Source organism: Mesoplodon bidens (assembly GCF_964165515.1).
Source record: "Mesoplodon bidens genome assembly, chromosome: 6".
In the NCBI taxonomy this organism is placed as follows: domain Eukaryota; kingdom Metazoa; phylum Chordata; class Mammalia; order Artiodactyla; family Ziphiidae; genus Mesoplodon; species Mesoplodon bidens.
In genome coordinates this window covers 24,348,498-24,365,416 of record NC_138162.1, presented here as the reverse complement: position 1 = coordinate 24,365,416, position 16,919 = coordinate 24,348,498, and the positions used below count along the sequence as shown (strand labels likewise).

General features: G+C 47.9%; 1 protein-coding gene across 1 annotated transcript in view; it reads right to left on the bottom strand.

Moving 5' to 3' along the window:
- The window catches only part of TMOD1 (tropomodulin 1), an 81,536-nt gene that overhangs the window by 23,163 nt on the left and 41,454 nt on the right, over window positions 1-16,919 (bottom strand). Inside the window, exons 3-5 of the mRNA XM_081236596.1 lie at window positions 16,692-16,848; window positions 8,706-8,825; window positions 738-827 (exon numbers count right to left, since the gene is read on the bottom strand). Of these exons, the coding sequence (XP_081092722.1) occupies window positions 738-827; window positions 8,706-8,825; window positions 16,692-16,848 (367 nt within the window). The remainder of the gene's footprint in view (window positions 1-737; window positions 828-8,705; window positions 8,826-16,691; window positions 16,849-16,919) is intronic.

Genomic DNA, 16,919 nt, shown 5'->3' with positions numbered 1-16,919 from the left:
TCTGCCTCTGCCGTCCTGCAACAACTGGGTGAATTCGTTAAACTGTCTGAACCTCGGTGTCCTCATCTGTAGAATGTGAACGAGTCGTTCTACCCAGTGGGCTCTGGTGAGGGTAAAATGAAGCCTGGATGGGAAAGAAATGTGTAGGCCTTCCAGAGGGAGGGATAATTGCACGTTGGGGGCCCTTGTTTCTCTTTGGGGCCAAAATGCCAGCTTGGAACAATGCAGTGGAGCAATTCAGGCAATGCAATGTTGGCACAGGAAAGGACAAAGAGACTCGTGGAGCAGGAGAGGCATCCGGAGGCAGACCCACGTGGACACACGGACATTTATGATCAAGGTGGAGTCCCAAACCAGAGGTGAAAGGATGAACTTTACAAAGAGTGGTGTTGGGACAACAGGATATTGATTTAAAAAAATGAAAGTTCAATCTCATCTCACACCACACACAAACATGAACTCTAGGAGGATTAAGAAGTTGAATATAAGAAGTAAACCTCTAAGACTTACAGAAGAAAATACAGGAGGATGTTTTGTTAATACTGGGATGGGGAGGGTCTTCGTAAATAAGTCTCAAAATCCCAGGAGAATAAAAGGAAAAAGTGGATAGATTTGGCTTTATAGGATTCGAAATCTTCTGCAGTGAGTCAGAGACCGGGCAGAGGCAGCAAGACGTGGGAGGACCCCTCACTTCCAAGGTGCCCTCGCTGGGGGCAGGGAGGGGCGCCCGTACTCACTGTTGAGTCCCTCCTTGTTCACGATGGAGCTGCTGCCCAAGGCCTGGTAGTACTGCTGGTTGCTCATGAGCGTGTGCATGCCCAGGATAGCTGCGGGGACACGAAGGGCCCATGACGCGCCTCTCAGACAGAGAGTCTTCTGGGCACGGACATTCCATGCCCCAGGAAGTTTTGCTCACAGAAAGGGCAAGAAACACTTGCATGTAAACTTTTAAATTTTATTTGGTTTTTACTCTTGCCTCTATTGACGTGACTCTCGAATCTCCATCCCCAGCCTAGGTTTCTCTGTCCCTGGCCTCAGATTCCTAGATGTCCCTCTGATGTCCCACTGGCACATGCAACCCAACTTGGCCAAAACGGAACTCCTCTTTCCCGACAACAGCCTCTTCCTTTGGCTCACGTTCCATCTGGTCATCCTGCCTGTCCCTCGGGGTAGACCCTGAGGCACATGGCACCCCTTCCCCTAAATCCTCACCCTCCTATACAGAGCCTCTCATCTGTCCCACCTCCCACTCCATCACCTCTGTCCTGGTTAAGGCCCTATCAGTTCTCGCCTGTATTATCACAGCTGTGGAATCACTGGTACTCTGGCCTCAGTCTCTTCCTATCTTCCCCCACCAGCATTCAGCACAGAGCAGCCAGAAAGATCTCTCTGGAAAGGCAAACCTAACCACATCCCCCCGTGATCAGTCATTCTTTCATCCGTTCATTTGTTCAACATTTACCGAATGCCAGCATCATGTGTCCAGCTCCAGGGGGGTGGGGACAGTGAGGAACAAGAAAGACAGGGGCTCTGCCATGTAGGTTACAGTGTGCTGGGAATGAGAAACTAAGCAGGTACCCACACAATTAAAAACGTAAGTGCAGAGTATGCTAAGTGTTGTAAAGAAAAAGTTCAGTGTGCTCTGGGAGAAGAGAACAGAGAGACTTGGGATGAGAGAGATGAATATAGATGTTGGCCAAGTTAAGAGAAAGGAGGTAGAACATTCTGGGCAAAGGGATGGCGGGTGGGAAGCCCTAGGCTTGGGGAGTGGAAGGCCAGGGAGGGAGGGGGAAGCTGAAGATGGATAGAGATGAAGTTGGACATGTGGCAGAGGGCAACAGGTCCTCACCAAATGCTTATGTCGGGCTAGAGAGTACACTGTACATCAGTGACACTCAGTCTGGTTGTGCATCAGAATCACTGGGACTCTTGAAACTCCTGATGCCCAGGACTCCCCCAGACCAATTAAACCACAATCCCTGGGCTGGGGCCAGGCATCTGCCTTTTTTAAAGCTCCCCAGGTGGTTTCACCAGGCAGCCGAGGTTGAGAACACTGCCTAATGCCATTCCCCTTAATCTTAACAACAACCCTTTGGAGTAGATTTTATTCAAATAGGCAAGGTCACATCCTACAGGGTCTTCTAGGTCTGGGTAAGGAGCTCAGATGTCTTTTTCTAGGTGTGGCCTGAGCAGGGAGTGAGATGGTCTGACTCAAGTTCTGTGACTGTTACTCAGGCTGAATGTGGAGCACTGACTAGAGGGGAGGGATGGGCGTGCAGGACCATGAGGCTGGTGCAGCATCCGCCTGGGAGGACGGTGCCTTGTGACTCCAGAGTCTGGCTTCACTGGCCCTCCCCGGGGCTGGCCCTGCTTCAATAGCCTTGTCCCTCGCCCATGCCCTTTCTGCTCCAGCGACACAAATGGTCACTGCTCAGCAGATGCTCCTGCTTCTGCCAGTGCTGCCTGTCTGCTGGCAATCCTCTCTCCATCTGCACTGCCCACTGCTGAAATGCTCCCCCGGGAGAGTTTTGAGATTTAGCAAATAAAAATACAGGATACCCAGTTAAACTGTAATTTCAGATAAACAATGAAAAATGTTCTAGTATAAGTACATCCCGTTCAGTATTTGAGACCTTCTTATATTAGAAACTTATTCATCATTTATCTGAAATTCAGATCCAACTGAGCATACTATATTTGATCTAACAACTCTACCTCCCCATCCTTTAAGTTTGGAATAATGCTTCCTCCCCCAGGGAGTCCTCCTGGATTCCACCTTCTCTCTCTGTAGCTCTCTCACAGCACCTGGTGTCCTTATCACAGTACATAGTCAACACAGTGTTAGAGCTTTCTGGGTACATGCATGCTTCCCCTACTGGACTGTGGGCTTCCAGAGGTCAGGGAAGAATATTATCTCTCTTCTACCTCTTCCAGAAGATGGTATCTGGTAAACATTTGCTCATTTAAAAAAATTCCCGTGGCCATTTCATTAGACACGATTTCTAGTTAGACAGACAACAGCGAGCCTTTAGTGAAGACTCAAGAGAACCAAGTTCCAGCCCTGACTCTGCCCCTGATGCTGTGTGACCTTGGGTAAGTCCCCTCCCCTCTCTGGGCTTCAGCTTCCTCTGTACAATGAGGGGTGAGACCAGACCATTGGTTCTCAATCATGGCTGCATATACAAATTACCCGCGAGCTTTACGACAATATCAGTGCTCCTCCTGAACAAACTGATTCGAATCTCTGGAGATGTATTTTTAATCTCCTTGGATGATTTTTGATGCTTAGTGGGAGCTACAAACCACAAGACAAGATGATCTCAAAGTACCTTCTGTTTCTCACATTCTAAGAGTCTTCTCTGCTAAAATTAGACTTGCCTGCTCATCGCTAAGGAGAACTGGTAAGGAGAGAGGCATCTGCACTGTTTTGAGCTCTCTGGGCTTTAATTTAGGCTGCGTTTCTGTGGGCGGAGGGAGCTGAAGCCTGCGTCAGCAGCAGGTGAATCAGATCACCTGGAGTCACCTTCTCTTCCAGCTCCCATACAGAGAGTGGCTTTTGTGGTGGTTCTGGGCTGCTGCTGGGATTCTAGGTTTGGAAAAACAGTTTGGAGAGGTTGCTGGAATCATAGGAAAGATGTAACCTCATATGGCTGGCTGGTCTTGCTTAGAGTGTATAGAGAGGTGGAAAATGGAAAATGCATTTTGTGCTTGGACAATAGCTTCTTGTAATGGTCCAGAAAGAGAGGGCAGAGGCAGGAAGGTTACAAGGACGTGCTGGGGGACAGAGGAAGGAGACCTGGGCTCCAGTCTGGGCCTTGGTACTAATTTGCTGGGTAACCCTGTCCAGGTCACTTCTACTTTTGGGTCCTCAGTGTTCTCACCTGTAAAATGGACTATGTTTGAAGGATGATCTCTTACCTTCACATGGGACTTAATAGCCACACGGCAATTTCTCATCTTCTTATGCTGTTTGATTTTTACAGCAAGCATCCAGGGCAGTTACTGTCGGTCCCCACTTTTCCAGCAGGCTCAAGAGGGAAATGGTTGGTCAAAGACCGTTCGGTGAGGACCCTCCTGGCCTCTAAGTTAGTGTCCCCATCCACACCTCTACACACTAGGTCACCAACAGGTCTAAAGTTCTAAAACTTGTCCTCAACTTCAGAATTCTAAGGACAGATAACAATATATTCTAGGAGGTAATGTATATCAATAGCAGCCCAAAGAAGAAATAAAACGACTTTGCAGTTCAGAGGAGATTAGAGTTCTAAGAAGGAAGGAGGGAAGGAGGGAGGGAAAAAGGGAGGGAAGGAGGAAGGGGAGAGGCCAAGCTAAATCTCCACTGCTGAGCAGAATGCTTGGTGGCTCTGAAGCCAGTATTTCCTCTCCCGCCCTAAGCACCAAATCGTGACTTTATCCTTGCTTGGTTTTGCACACTCCATGTCACCAGGAGTGAGTGATAGAGGAAAAGAGCACATCAACATTGCTTGCTGCTTCATTCTTTTTTTTCCAAATAAATTTATTTATTTTTATTTATTTATTTTTGGCTGCATTGGGTCTTCGTTGCTGTGTGCGGGCTTTCTCTAGTTGTGGTGAGCGGGGGCTACTCTTTGTTGTGGTGCATGGGTTTCTCATTGCAGTGGCTTCTCTTGTGGAGCACGGGCTCTAGGCACGCGGGCTTCAGGTGTTGTGGCACATGGGCTCAGTAGTTGTGGCGCACGGGCTTAGTTGCTCCGCGGCACGTGGGATCTTCCCGGACCAGGGCTCGAAGCCTCTTCCACTGGGATGCGTCTCCCCGCCTAGTTCACCTCTACTCTTCCTCCTTTCGGCTCAGCTTCGGTCCCCGCTCTCATCTTGCAGCCCCACCACCTCACTCGGCCCTTTCTCCCTCCGACACTCACTCCCACTTGTCCTTCCACGGTGGCCTCAGTGTTTGTTTAACCTCAGCTGCTCGAGGGCAGAAACCAGGCCGCTTTCTTACGATTGGTCCAGAGCAATCGGAGGCTTAGTTAATGGAAATGCTCTGCCTGGGAGTTGAGTTGTGGGGAGCAGAGATGACCTGAAGACCCTGTGCCCAGCGCATCCTCCTCTTCTTTCCCTAATGAGTCATCCACTTGGGGCTCCAGCTACTCCCCCCAACACACCCAGCACTCCAACAAGATGTCCTGCCTCCAGCGCCTCCATCTCTTAAACTGACTGACTCCTTGCATCCCTGCAGGCACCCAGCTCTGTTTTCTGATGCCTCAGGCCAGAAAGCCTGGCGTCGTCTCATCATCTCAGCCTCTTGGCCTCTGACCCAGCTCTAGGAACAGCTGATCTCTGGGAGCCACGTTCCAGACTCAGTCCACCTCAGCCCTTGGCCTTACCTGGGGCCTGCCTCCTACATCCCCTCGTCCTCCGAACACCACCGCCTCTCTGCCCAAGCCCCTGCTTTCATCCGGCCTCTTCCAACACTCCCCCCGGCCCGGGTGTCAATGCTTTTGCACGACATCCAGAGCCTTTCCTAATTCGGCCCCATGCTCCCCAGGCCGACTCTGTGAGACTCTGCCATGCACCCCCTCTCACCACTCCGTTTCCATTCCCCTACCCTGGAGGGCTTTATCCAGGCTGTACTGGGTGGTGACGCTGTGAGTGGGACCAAGCGGCCTGGGTTCAAACCCCGTGGGCAAGGATAACGTCACCGTGCCGACCTCCCCTCTCTGAAAAATGGGGACATCAATAAAACTCACTTCATAGGATTGCTGTGGTTAACAAACGCAGCAAGGTATGGAAAGCAACTCCCACAGCAGCTGGGACATAGGTGGTCAACAAACATTCCACGCCTCCTTCCACTGCCACCTTGCAGACGGCTGACATACAGCGACACATGTCCAAGGTTAGCCAGTGAACACTGGTGTCGCCTCGCAGCAACCCCCTCTCCTTTCCGGACAGCGGAAGCATATGGTATCATGAACAGATACTAATAATTAGTCATGCCAATAAAAATAAAGAGGAATAGTTTCAAGATATCAACCCAGAAATTTAGCACAACATTGCAGCTCTATTTTGGCACGGACAGCAGTCATTTGATAATCCCTCTGAGCTGCCTAACTAGGGGAGCGACGCCATGGAGGGTGATCGGAGGAGAAGGACCAGGATAAAAACAGCCCTTGGGGTGAGTCAGTGTGGAGATGCTGGACAACCATGTCACTCACCCACCGCCCAGCTGCACAGATTAACCGGAACTCAAGGGGACCCAGCATCAGGGAAGACGGTTCCGTCAAAATACCCGAGCCTAATGTGGATCTAATGCAACTTGTGTGGTTTCTGACAAGCAAACCAGCTGAGTATCCTGAGCTAAGGGCTCCATTTCCATCCAGGTGACCTCCTCACTGCTATGTACTTCATAGAGAAAATGAACACCTTTCTCTCTCAGCCCTGACACCCTTTAAGCCACTGCCCTTTGTCCTTTCCCAAATGTTCTGCCTCCTTAGGAGAGGGTTGTCTGGACCGAGGTCTACACACTGGCTCTCCTTTTGCCCTCCTTTGGCCTTGCAACCTGGCTTTGGTGTCCCTTCTTCCTCTTTCCTAAGAATGTCATCAGGACTGGCGCACCACGCCCACGAGAAGCAGGAGGATGTGAGAAGCAGAAGACACTGCGGCCGGCTGAGTTTCCTGGCACTGGCAGGCTCACCTGGCCTCTGGCTTCACCTCTGAGTCTCCCGGCCAGCCCTGAACCCTCGTTCTGTCCCCCTAGCTCTTGCGTTAGGCTCTGCCCATCTTGATTTGGCCGTTGGTTCCCAGCCCATGTGTGGCTACCTGGCCTCCACTGTGGCTATGTTCACCCCATTTCCACTCCTCCCCCAAAGGCTTCTACCTCGGCCAGGGCCCTTGCCTCCAGAGCCCCGGGTCCCCACTACTGCCAGGCCCTCTGCCTGGAACTTGATGATGCTAATGACACCCACCTCTCTATCTCCAGTGTGGACCTCTTGCAGAACTCAAGACTTTAATGTAGGGACTTCCCTGGTGGCGCAGTGCTTAAGAATCCACCTGACAATGCAGGGGACATGGGTTCAATCCCTGGTTCGGGAAGATCCCACATGCTGTGGAGTAACTAAGCCCGTGCGCCACAGCTACTGAGCCTGCGCTCTAGAGCCCGCGAGCCACAACTACTGAAGCCTGCGTGCCTAGAGCCTGTGCTCTGCAACAAGGGAAGCCACTGCAGTGAGAAGCCTGAGCACTGCAATGAAGAGTAGCCCCTGCTCGCTGCAACTAGAGAAAGCCCGCGCACAGCAACTAAGACCCAACGCAGCAATCAATCAATCAATCAATCAATCAATCAATCAAGCCTTTCATGTACAACTGCCCTTGATTGGGTGGCCCACAGGCAACCTGAACTCTACAGGTCCCAAACTGAACTCCGTATTTCCCCTACACCTTGTCCTCCCCACTGTTATGGTTGAACTGTGTCCCTCCCTCCAAAATTGTTGATTTTGTCCTGATTTGTCCCTCCAATATGTTGCATAAAGTAATTTCTAGTACCTTAGAATTTGTAACTATATTTGGGGATAAGGTCTTTAAAGAAGTGATTAAGAGTCAATGAGCCTGTTAGGGTGGGTCCTAATCCAATCTGTCTGGTGTACTTACAAGAAGAAGATTAGGACACACAAAGGGACACAAGGGGACATGTGCACAGAGGGACAATATGAGATACGGTCATCTGGAATCAAGGAGAGAGGGCTCAGAGGAAACCAAGACTGTGGACACCTTGATCTTGGACATCTAACCTCCAGAACTACTGAGAAAATACATTTCTGTTATTTAAGCCACCAGCCTGTGGTATTTCGTTAGGGCAGCCCGAGCAGACTAATGCACCTTCATTAACGGCACCAATGTCCACTTAGTCTCTGGAGCCAGGTCTGGGCTCCTCCCTTGACCTCACAGTTGACCCTGTCTTCCCTCTCCCCTTCCCACTTGCCTTGAGTCTCTCCCTACCCCATCCACACTCCTGTCATCATCTGGGTGAGGGTTAGTAGCCCTCAAGGCTGCAAAAGAAAAAGACCAGCTACCTCACTGGGCCAGGGAGCACAGCATGGTGGTGGGCACACTGTGGCCAGAGCCTGACCCCCCGGGGGGAAGGGACATGGATGAGTGGGACAGGGACCAGACAGTAAAAAGGGGAAAAGAGCAGGTGGCAAAAAGCTCTGGATATCAGGCCACCTTCTGGAGTTTTAGGGGCTGTCTGTGAAGATCACATGGAAACACACATGAAGATGGAGGGTGTTGTACAAATATGAGATATGGGGTGATCGCCTCCAAGCCCGGCTCTCCAAGCTGTGCAAAATGGTAAAATCAGACGACTTGCTCCAGCCCTCTGTGAGCCTCCTGGACCTGAGATGCCGGCAGCCCTCTGTCTGCCCCCCTCTATCCTCTCTTCCCAGGCGGCCTGAGCAGGATTTGATGCCAAGGCTGGTGAAGGGTCCAGGCTGCCTTGCACCTCCCTCTGGGATGGGGTCTCATGGCAGCAACAGCTGGCTCCGTGGTGGGAAGGGTTTTAGTTTTATCTCCATTTTACTCATTTCGGTTTTTAATAATAGAGTTCTATCTCCTCTAGTCCTTGTTAGAAACACAGAGGGTGTGTATGTTGAAATAAACCATCCAAGGCTTGCCTGCAGACGTGGGTCAAATGCTTTTGGAGGACGTGGGGAAGCATCAGGAACGCCTCTTACCTGCGATGTCACAGAGTTCCGCATCCGAGGCATTTGCCAGGGCCTCCTCCAGCTCCGGCTCCAGTGTCACACTTTCCAGCACGGGGTCCATCGGCTTCTGCTTGGGGACCCAGACTTTTCCTGAAAACACACGGGGTGCCCATTACAGGGAGTGCAGCTGCACTGGGGCCCTGGGTGGACCGTCCCAAAGCCCTGTGGATCCCTCGATGCTGAGATTCCATTAAAACTTCTCCCTCTGGGGACCCAGTGCCAAACTTGTCCAAAGAAAGGGAATCAGAGATCTCCAACAAAGCACCCTTCACGTTTGAAAAGAAGAACTTTATAACTTGGTCAAGGGAGACTGCTCACTACTGAAAACATTGGTTATTAATTTTAACAATCTGTAAGTAGGAAAAGATACAAAAGAAAATATAATAAAATGCCAGGGTCTGGAATACTCTAAACAAGTGTTCTGGTATGAGAGGAAAATTTAGAAGCATTTCTAAACCAAATAAATAAAATACACTCAGATTATTAAAAGAGGCATAGGGAGAAAATATAATGTCTCTTGGGACGCTATATTTTTACAGTGTCAGACTCATAATTGAACGAGAGAGCAAAGAGCCAAGAGGATGGTTGGTCGCTGCAGTGTGCACCAAGAGCTATTGTTAAAGAAATTATGGGGCATCCATACGATGGTGTTCTAGCAGTTGTTATTATTATAAAGGATGGTGGAGATCTCTACTTACTATGAAAGGAAAATGTCCAAGACAAAATCTTGTGTGAAAAAGCAAGTTTACAAAATAGCATGAATTATTTAATTCCATTTATGAAAAATTGCACATATATCAATACATATTTATCCATGCAACACTTTTTTTTTTTTTTTTTTTTTCGCGGTACGCGGGCCTCTCACTGTTGGGGCCTCTCCCATTGCGGAGCACAGGCTCCGGACACACAGGCTCAGCGGCCATGGCTCACAGGCCCAGCCGCTCCGCGGCATGCGGGATCTTCCCGGACCGGGGCACGAACCCGTGTCCCCTGCATCAGCAGGCGGACTCTCAACCACTGCGCCACCAGGGAAGCCCCATGCAACACATATTTACTGAACTCTTCCTATGTGCCCAGCACCTTTCTTGGCGCTAGGGGGTCAGCAGTGAACAGTATACAGTTCAGTGAAAGAAGACAGATAATAAACCAGAGAGTACTAAGAATCACAAAGGAAAATAAAGCCAAGCAAAAGACTAGGAAGTTCCAGGCTGGGGTGTGGGTGAGGTGGGCTCTGCTATCTTGGGTAGCGTGGTCAGGGAAGATGACCTGTGAGCTGGGCCCTGACAGAGTGAGGAAATGAGCTCCTCAGACCAGCGACAAGACAAGGATGCCTGCTTTCATTGTTCCTACCCAACTGTGTATTGAAAGTTCTAGTCAGAGCAAATGGACAAGAAAAAGAAATACATGGCATCCAGACTGGAAAGGAAGAAGTAAAATGATCTCTGTTCGCAGATGACATATGCAGAAAATGTTCCACACACACACACACAAAAACAGGGTACAAGATTAACATAAACAAATAAGTGGAGTACACCAGCAAATAACAATCTGAAAGGGAAATTAGGAAAATAATTTCATCTACAATACAATCCAAAAGAATAAAATACGTAGGAATAAATTTAACCAAGGAGGTGAAAGACTTGTGCATGGAACACTATAAAACATTGTTGAAAGAAATGAAAGAAGACCTAAATAAACAGAGAGATATCCCAAGTTCATGGATTGGAAGACAATATTAAAATGGCAATATTGCCCAAAGCAATCTACAGATTCAACGCCATCCTTATCAAAATTCCAATGGCCCTCCTCCTTTTTTTTGGAAATGGAAAAGCCAGTCCTCAAATTCATATGGAATTGTAAGGGGCTCCAAATAACCAAAACCATCTTGATAAAGAACAAAGTTGGAGGACTCAGACTTCCTGATTTCAAAACTGACTACAAAGTTAAACAGTGTGACACTGACGTAAGGATAGACATATAAAAAAATGGAATAGAATTGAAAGTCCAGAAAAAAACCTATACATCTATGGCAAATTGATTTTTGACAAGGGTGCCAAGTCCATTGAATGGGGAAAGAATAGTTTCTTCAAGAAGTGGTGTGGGACAACTGGATATCCAGTTGATATGCAGAAAGATAAAGCTGGACCCCTATCTCATACCATACACAAAAACCAACTGGAAATGGATCAATGATTTAAATATAATACCTAAAACTATAAAATTCTTAGAAGAAAACATAAGCATAAATCTTTATGACCTTAGATTTGGCAAAGTATTCCTAGATATGACAACAAAAGAATAAGCAATTAAAGAAAAACAGATCAATTGAACTTAACCAAAATAAAACTTTTGTGTATCAAAGGACATTAACAAGAAAGTGGAAAGATAACATACAGAAGAGGAGAAAATATTTACAAATCATACACCTGATAGGGTCTAGTATTCAGAATATATAAAGAACTTTTACAACTCAACAACAAAAAGAAAAACAACCCAATTTAAAAATGGGCAAAGGACTTATAGACATTTCTCCAAAGAGGATATACAATTACCTCTAGGTATCTGAGGGGGATTGGATGCTCAAGTCCCTTATATAAAATGGTATAGTATTTGCATATAACCTACACACATCCTCCTGTATACTTTAGATCATCTATAGGTTACGTATAATACCTAATACAATGTGAATTCTATGTAAATAGTTGCCAGTGCACGGCAAATTCAAGTTTTGCCTTTTTAAACTGTGTGGAATTTTTCTGAATATTTTTGATCCACAGTTGGGTGAATCTGCGGATATGGAACCTGCGGATATGGAACCTGCGGATATGGAGAGTCAACTGTACAGATGGCCAAACACATGACAATATGCTCAACATCATTGATCATTAGACAAATGCAAATCAAAACCACAATGAGATACCACTTCACAACCATGATAATGGCTATAACATAAACCAAAAACCAAAATGGAAAATAACAAATGTTGGCAAGGATGTGGAGAAATTGGAACCCTCATATATTGCTGATGGGAATGTAAAATGGTGCAGTTGCTTGGGAAAACTGTTTGGCAGTTCTTCAAAAAATTAAACACAGAATGACCATATGATCCAGCAATTCCACTCCTAGGTATATACCCAAAAGTTACCCAAATACTTGTATAGGAATATTCACAGCACCACTAACCACACAACAGCCAAAAAGTGGAAACAACCAAAATGTTTGTCAATGGACAAATTGTGGAATATTATTCAGTAATAAAAGGGAATGAATGAGTCTCGAAAATAATATTCTAAGTGAAAGAAGCCAGACACGCAAAGTCATATATTATATTATTTAATTTATAGGAGATACCCAGAATAGGTAAATCCATAGAAACAGATTGGTGGTTGCCAGGGGTTGGGAGCGAGGGGCATGGGGAGTAACTGCTTATTGAGTACAGGGTTTTATTTTGGAGTGATGAAAATGTTTTGGATCTAGATAGAGATGGTAGTGGCACAACACTGTGCGTGTACTAAATGCCACTGAATTGTTCACTTCAAAATAGTTAACTTTATGTTATGTGAATTTTACTTCAATCTTTAAAAACCTGCTCATTTTGGCTACTGATTGGGAATAGCCTGAAGTGGGGCCAGGATGGAAGCCAGGAGATGGTTAGGAGGCTCCTTCAAAAGTCCACATGAGAGATGACAGTGACTTGGACCAGAGGTGGGGAGGGGTGGGAAGAGCAATGTTCAGAAGGATATTCACTAAAATGGGATCAGTGCCTACCTCTCAGCAGAGAGTATTACTTTGTTTTGTTATTTAAATTGTTTACAGGGGCTTCCCTGGTGGTGCAGTGGTTAAGAATCCACCTGCCAGTGCAGGAGACACAGGTTCAAGCCCTGGTCCGGGAAGATCCCACATGCCGCAGAGCAACTAAGCCCATGCACCACAACTACTGAGCCTGCGCTCTAGAGACTGCAAGCCACAACGACTGAGCCTGTGTGCCACAACTACTGAAGGCTGCATGCCTAGAGCCCGTGCTCTGCAACAAGAGAAGCCACCACAATGAGAAGCCTGCGCACCGCAACGAAGAGTAGCCCCTGCTCGCCACAACTAGAGAAAGCCTGCATGCAGCAACGAAGACCCAACGCAGCCAAAAAATAAACAAATAAATTTATAAAATAAATAAATAAACATATTGTTTACAGCAAAGATCAATTACTACACAAGCAGAACAGTCAGCAAAGCCATCTGGGAGAAAATGTATCATAACCTTCACCAGAGGTGCATCTGGAAAACAGCAAATCAAAATGGCTAAAAAGAAAACGAAATGGCTAAAAGGAAAATGAACTATGAAAATGACTGATGCAGTGACTAGGATGAACATTCAGTAAATATTTAAGACCTATGGTTTATTATGCCCCTGCAGCAGATGCCTCCATGAGGGTGGTGACTCTAAAACACTATAAGAGGGACTCAGACGTCTTCCCTTCCTTCATCTTACTAGTTGGGATGTGGGTGTGATGACTGGAGCCTCAGCAGCTAGATGGACCATGAGGACAAGAATATATTACAAGGATGGCAGAATGAAAAACTGGAAAGGGTCTTGATTCCTAATGTCAAGGAAGATGTCTTACAAGCCCTGGAATGCCTAACCCTGCAGCTCTACTAAGTGAAAGAAAACTAAACTTCCATTTTAAGTCTCTCTTATTTTACTTGTTTCTTCAGCACATGCAGCCAAATCTGTATAATGAAAATACCCTGCATGGAACTTTATTCTGATTCCCCCACTTGAATGAGAGTGAGGGAAAATCCAAATTCCTCAGGACTTTGCACCAGTTTATGGGTCTTACCACATCCTGCTGGGTTTTGTAGTGCCTGAAATGCTATTTGCCCTCAGCCTAGGCTCACTCTAGGCCCAGCGTGGGGCAAGTGATCAGTAGAGCTGGACTGAACAGCCCTGCATCTGCCTGTTAGAGCTGGAAGGTCTCCTTCCCCACACTCTCTGTTGAGACTGGACTTATTCAATACACATGGACTCCAACAATCATGATGTAAGTATTTTATGATGACGATGCTGGTGGTGGTGATGATGATGATAAACCTTTTAGGCTTGTCATAATATGAAAATAGAATAAATTCTAGCTACGCTCCTTGGGTCAGCCTGGTTTTTCATGAGGGCACTCAGGTTCTGGGAGTCTGGAGAGCTGTTCCCGGCTTGGGGCCAGGTCAGCACTCTGCGAAGGGGCAGCAGGACTGGTTTATATATCGCCCAGATTCCCTTCCCCATCCCCCATCTCATCTCCAGCTCCTCCCCTGGGAGGGGGATGGGCACACAAGGGAGCAGATGTCAGTAATGACTCACCAACTGTCCACTCAGGTCTGCTGCTGACTCTCTTACAGCCTTGGTTTCCCCGTTTTTCAAATGTGTAGTGGGGATAGTGGAAGTTTTAAGACCCCATGAAATCCAGAGATTTTATTATCTTTACCTGCTGCACAGAAATCACTCCTCCTGGTACAAGTACCTTGCTTAAAACCATCTTGTGCCTGCGCTCTCATCCAGGCACATGCAGCCCTTATGGTCAAGGGCCCCTTCCCCTGCCGCCAGCTCCAGGGTGCCTCAGACCACACAATTCTTCCAAAGCTCTGTAATCCAGATGTCTCCTGGGCTTCCCTGACCTTCCAAGTTTTCAGTAAAATCTGGACTGAGGAGCTTCCCTGGTGGCACAGTGGTTGAGAGTCCGCCTGCTGATGCAGGGGACACGAGTTCGTGCCCCGGTCCGGGAAGATCCCACATGCCGCGGAGCAGCTGGGCCCGTGAGCCATGGCCGCTGAGCCTGCGCGTCCGGAGCCTGTGCTCTGCAACGGGAGAGGCCACAACAGTGACAGGCCCGTGTACCGCAAAAAAAAAAAAAAAAAAAAAATCTGGACTGAGCTTCAATTCCAGGCGCTGGGATGGCTAGAAGTCCTCCCTGAAATGCCCACACCTGTTTGCTCTTTCATTTTATTATGTATCAGGCAGCTACTCTGTGCAGCATTGTGCTAATACAACAGGGACACAGAAATAAATGCCATAGACAGGGATCCCTGGCTCATCATGCCGACATTCTTGGGGGTGAGGAGAATGGAAGAGGTGGAACACAAACAATTATTTACCCAATTAATTAATTAATTAGAATTAATGCTTTCATTCAACAAATATTTTACTAGGTGCCTACTACATGCTAGGGTTTTTGAGGTATAGGGATATAACAATGAACTAGACAGATGTGGTACTTGTACCCATGGAGCTTACATTTGAAGGAAAAAGCCTATAAGATCCATTATGCATCTGTTTAATTTGAACTCATTCATTCATTCAACACCTCTCTCCTGAGCCCTACTGTACACTAGGCCCTGTGCTGGGTGCTGGGGGAACTGTGTAAGCAAAAGCAGCTGAGTCCCTGCCTCATGGAGCTTACAGGCCAGTGTAAATAAAGACATGATGATAAAATAAGAATTGCTCTGAAGAACACACACAGGCTCCTGAGGTGGAGAATAACCAAGGGGGAGTTGAAGGGGTGGAATGTCCTAAACAGTGTAGACAGAAGAGGCTTTCCTGAAAGAGGAGACAGTACAGTTGAGACCGAAAGGGTAACGATAGCTAATACTGACATAGCATTCATGATGTGCCGGGTGCTGTTTTAAGTGCTTTGTATAGATCTTAACTCGATCTTCATAACTCCCTCAGAAGGCTGGTAATATTCATCAACCCCATTTTACAGATGACGAAATGGAGGCACAGCAGGTTTAAAAATGTACTGGAGCGGGCTTCCCTGGTGGCGCAGTGGTTGAGAGTCCGCCTGCCGATGCAGGGGACGCGGGTTCGTGCCCCGGTCCGGGAGGATCCCACATGCCGCGGAGCGGCTGGGCCCCCGTGAGCCATGGCCGCTGAGCCTGCGCGTCCTGAGCCTGTGCTCCGCGACGGGAGAGGCCACAACACTGAGAGGCCCGCGTACCGCAAAAAAAAAAAAAAAAAAAAAAAATGTACTGGAGGGAATTCCCTGGTGGTCCAGTGGTTAAGACTCTGCAGGGGGCACAGGTTCGATCCCTGGTCGGGGACTAAGATCCTGTAAGCCATGTGGCATGGCCAAACAAACAGATGTACTTGAGTTCCCACAGCCTAGTAAGGGGTAGTGCCAAGACTGTAGCCAAAGTAGACCCAACTCCAGGCTATGTTTCTAACCATTACGCCTCTTACAGAGGAGAGAAGCCAGCCCTGAAGCCAGCTTGGAGGTGGACAGAGGACCAGCATTCCATGCAGAGGGCATACGTGCAAAGGTCCTGAGGTTAGGAAAGAGCTTGGAGTGTTTGGGGAAGAGAAAGAGGCCTGTGGGGCAGGAGGGCAGTGAGCAAGGGTGAGCATGATACCAGAGGACAGGAGGATGGTTTGGAGCGTAGGGGAAGTTCTGGAAGGGTTGGATAGTCGGAGTGCCTCTCTGTTCCCTGGAGCCTTCTAGATGGCTTGCCTTAGTCTGGGGCAGAGAGTCTTAGAGGGGCAGATGAAGGAAGGGAAGCTGCAGCTGCCAGAGAGAGGAGAACTTTGGGGAAAAAGACGGGATAATTAGGGTAGAGACAGGATATCTCTTGTTCCTGCTTTGGAGGGGACAGGCCTTGTTTGGGCCTCGTGTCCTGATACCATTTTAATAGTTCCTTCTGTCCCTTTTGACAGTATCAGGTTTGTATGAAAAATAATCAGAACACCCTAGTTAAAGGGGACTTAGGGGAAAGTGTTACGGGTCTGGTTTACCCCAAAACTTCACTAAATCTACCCCATGTGCCGATGCTTTTGGAGTTGGGTTTGTGACTTTGGGCCAGGCAGGGATGAGGGCAAGTAGGCCCAGTCACATCTGGCCCAACACAGGGCCTGGCATACAGCTGGCACTCAATGATCATGGGGAATGACGTACTCAAAAGTGCAACATTGTTCAGTACCTCGCTTCTCCCCTGTGTAGGGGACCAGATCTTCTCGGTCCTTAAACTCCTTTGCTTGCTTTTCCAAGTGATCCAAGAGCTCCTCCCTTTTAAAGGGGCCTGTGGGCGCCTTGGTGGTCTGATCCTTCTGCCTCAGGCCCGCAGGCAGCAGTGCATTCTACAGTGGCAGTTGCGGGGCAGGTGCACAGAGAGAGAGAGAGAGAAAGAGAGAGAGCAGTCAGCTGCTGA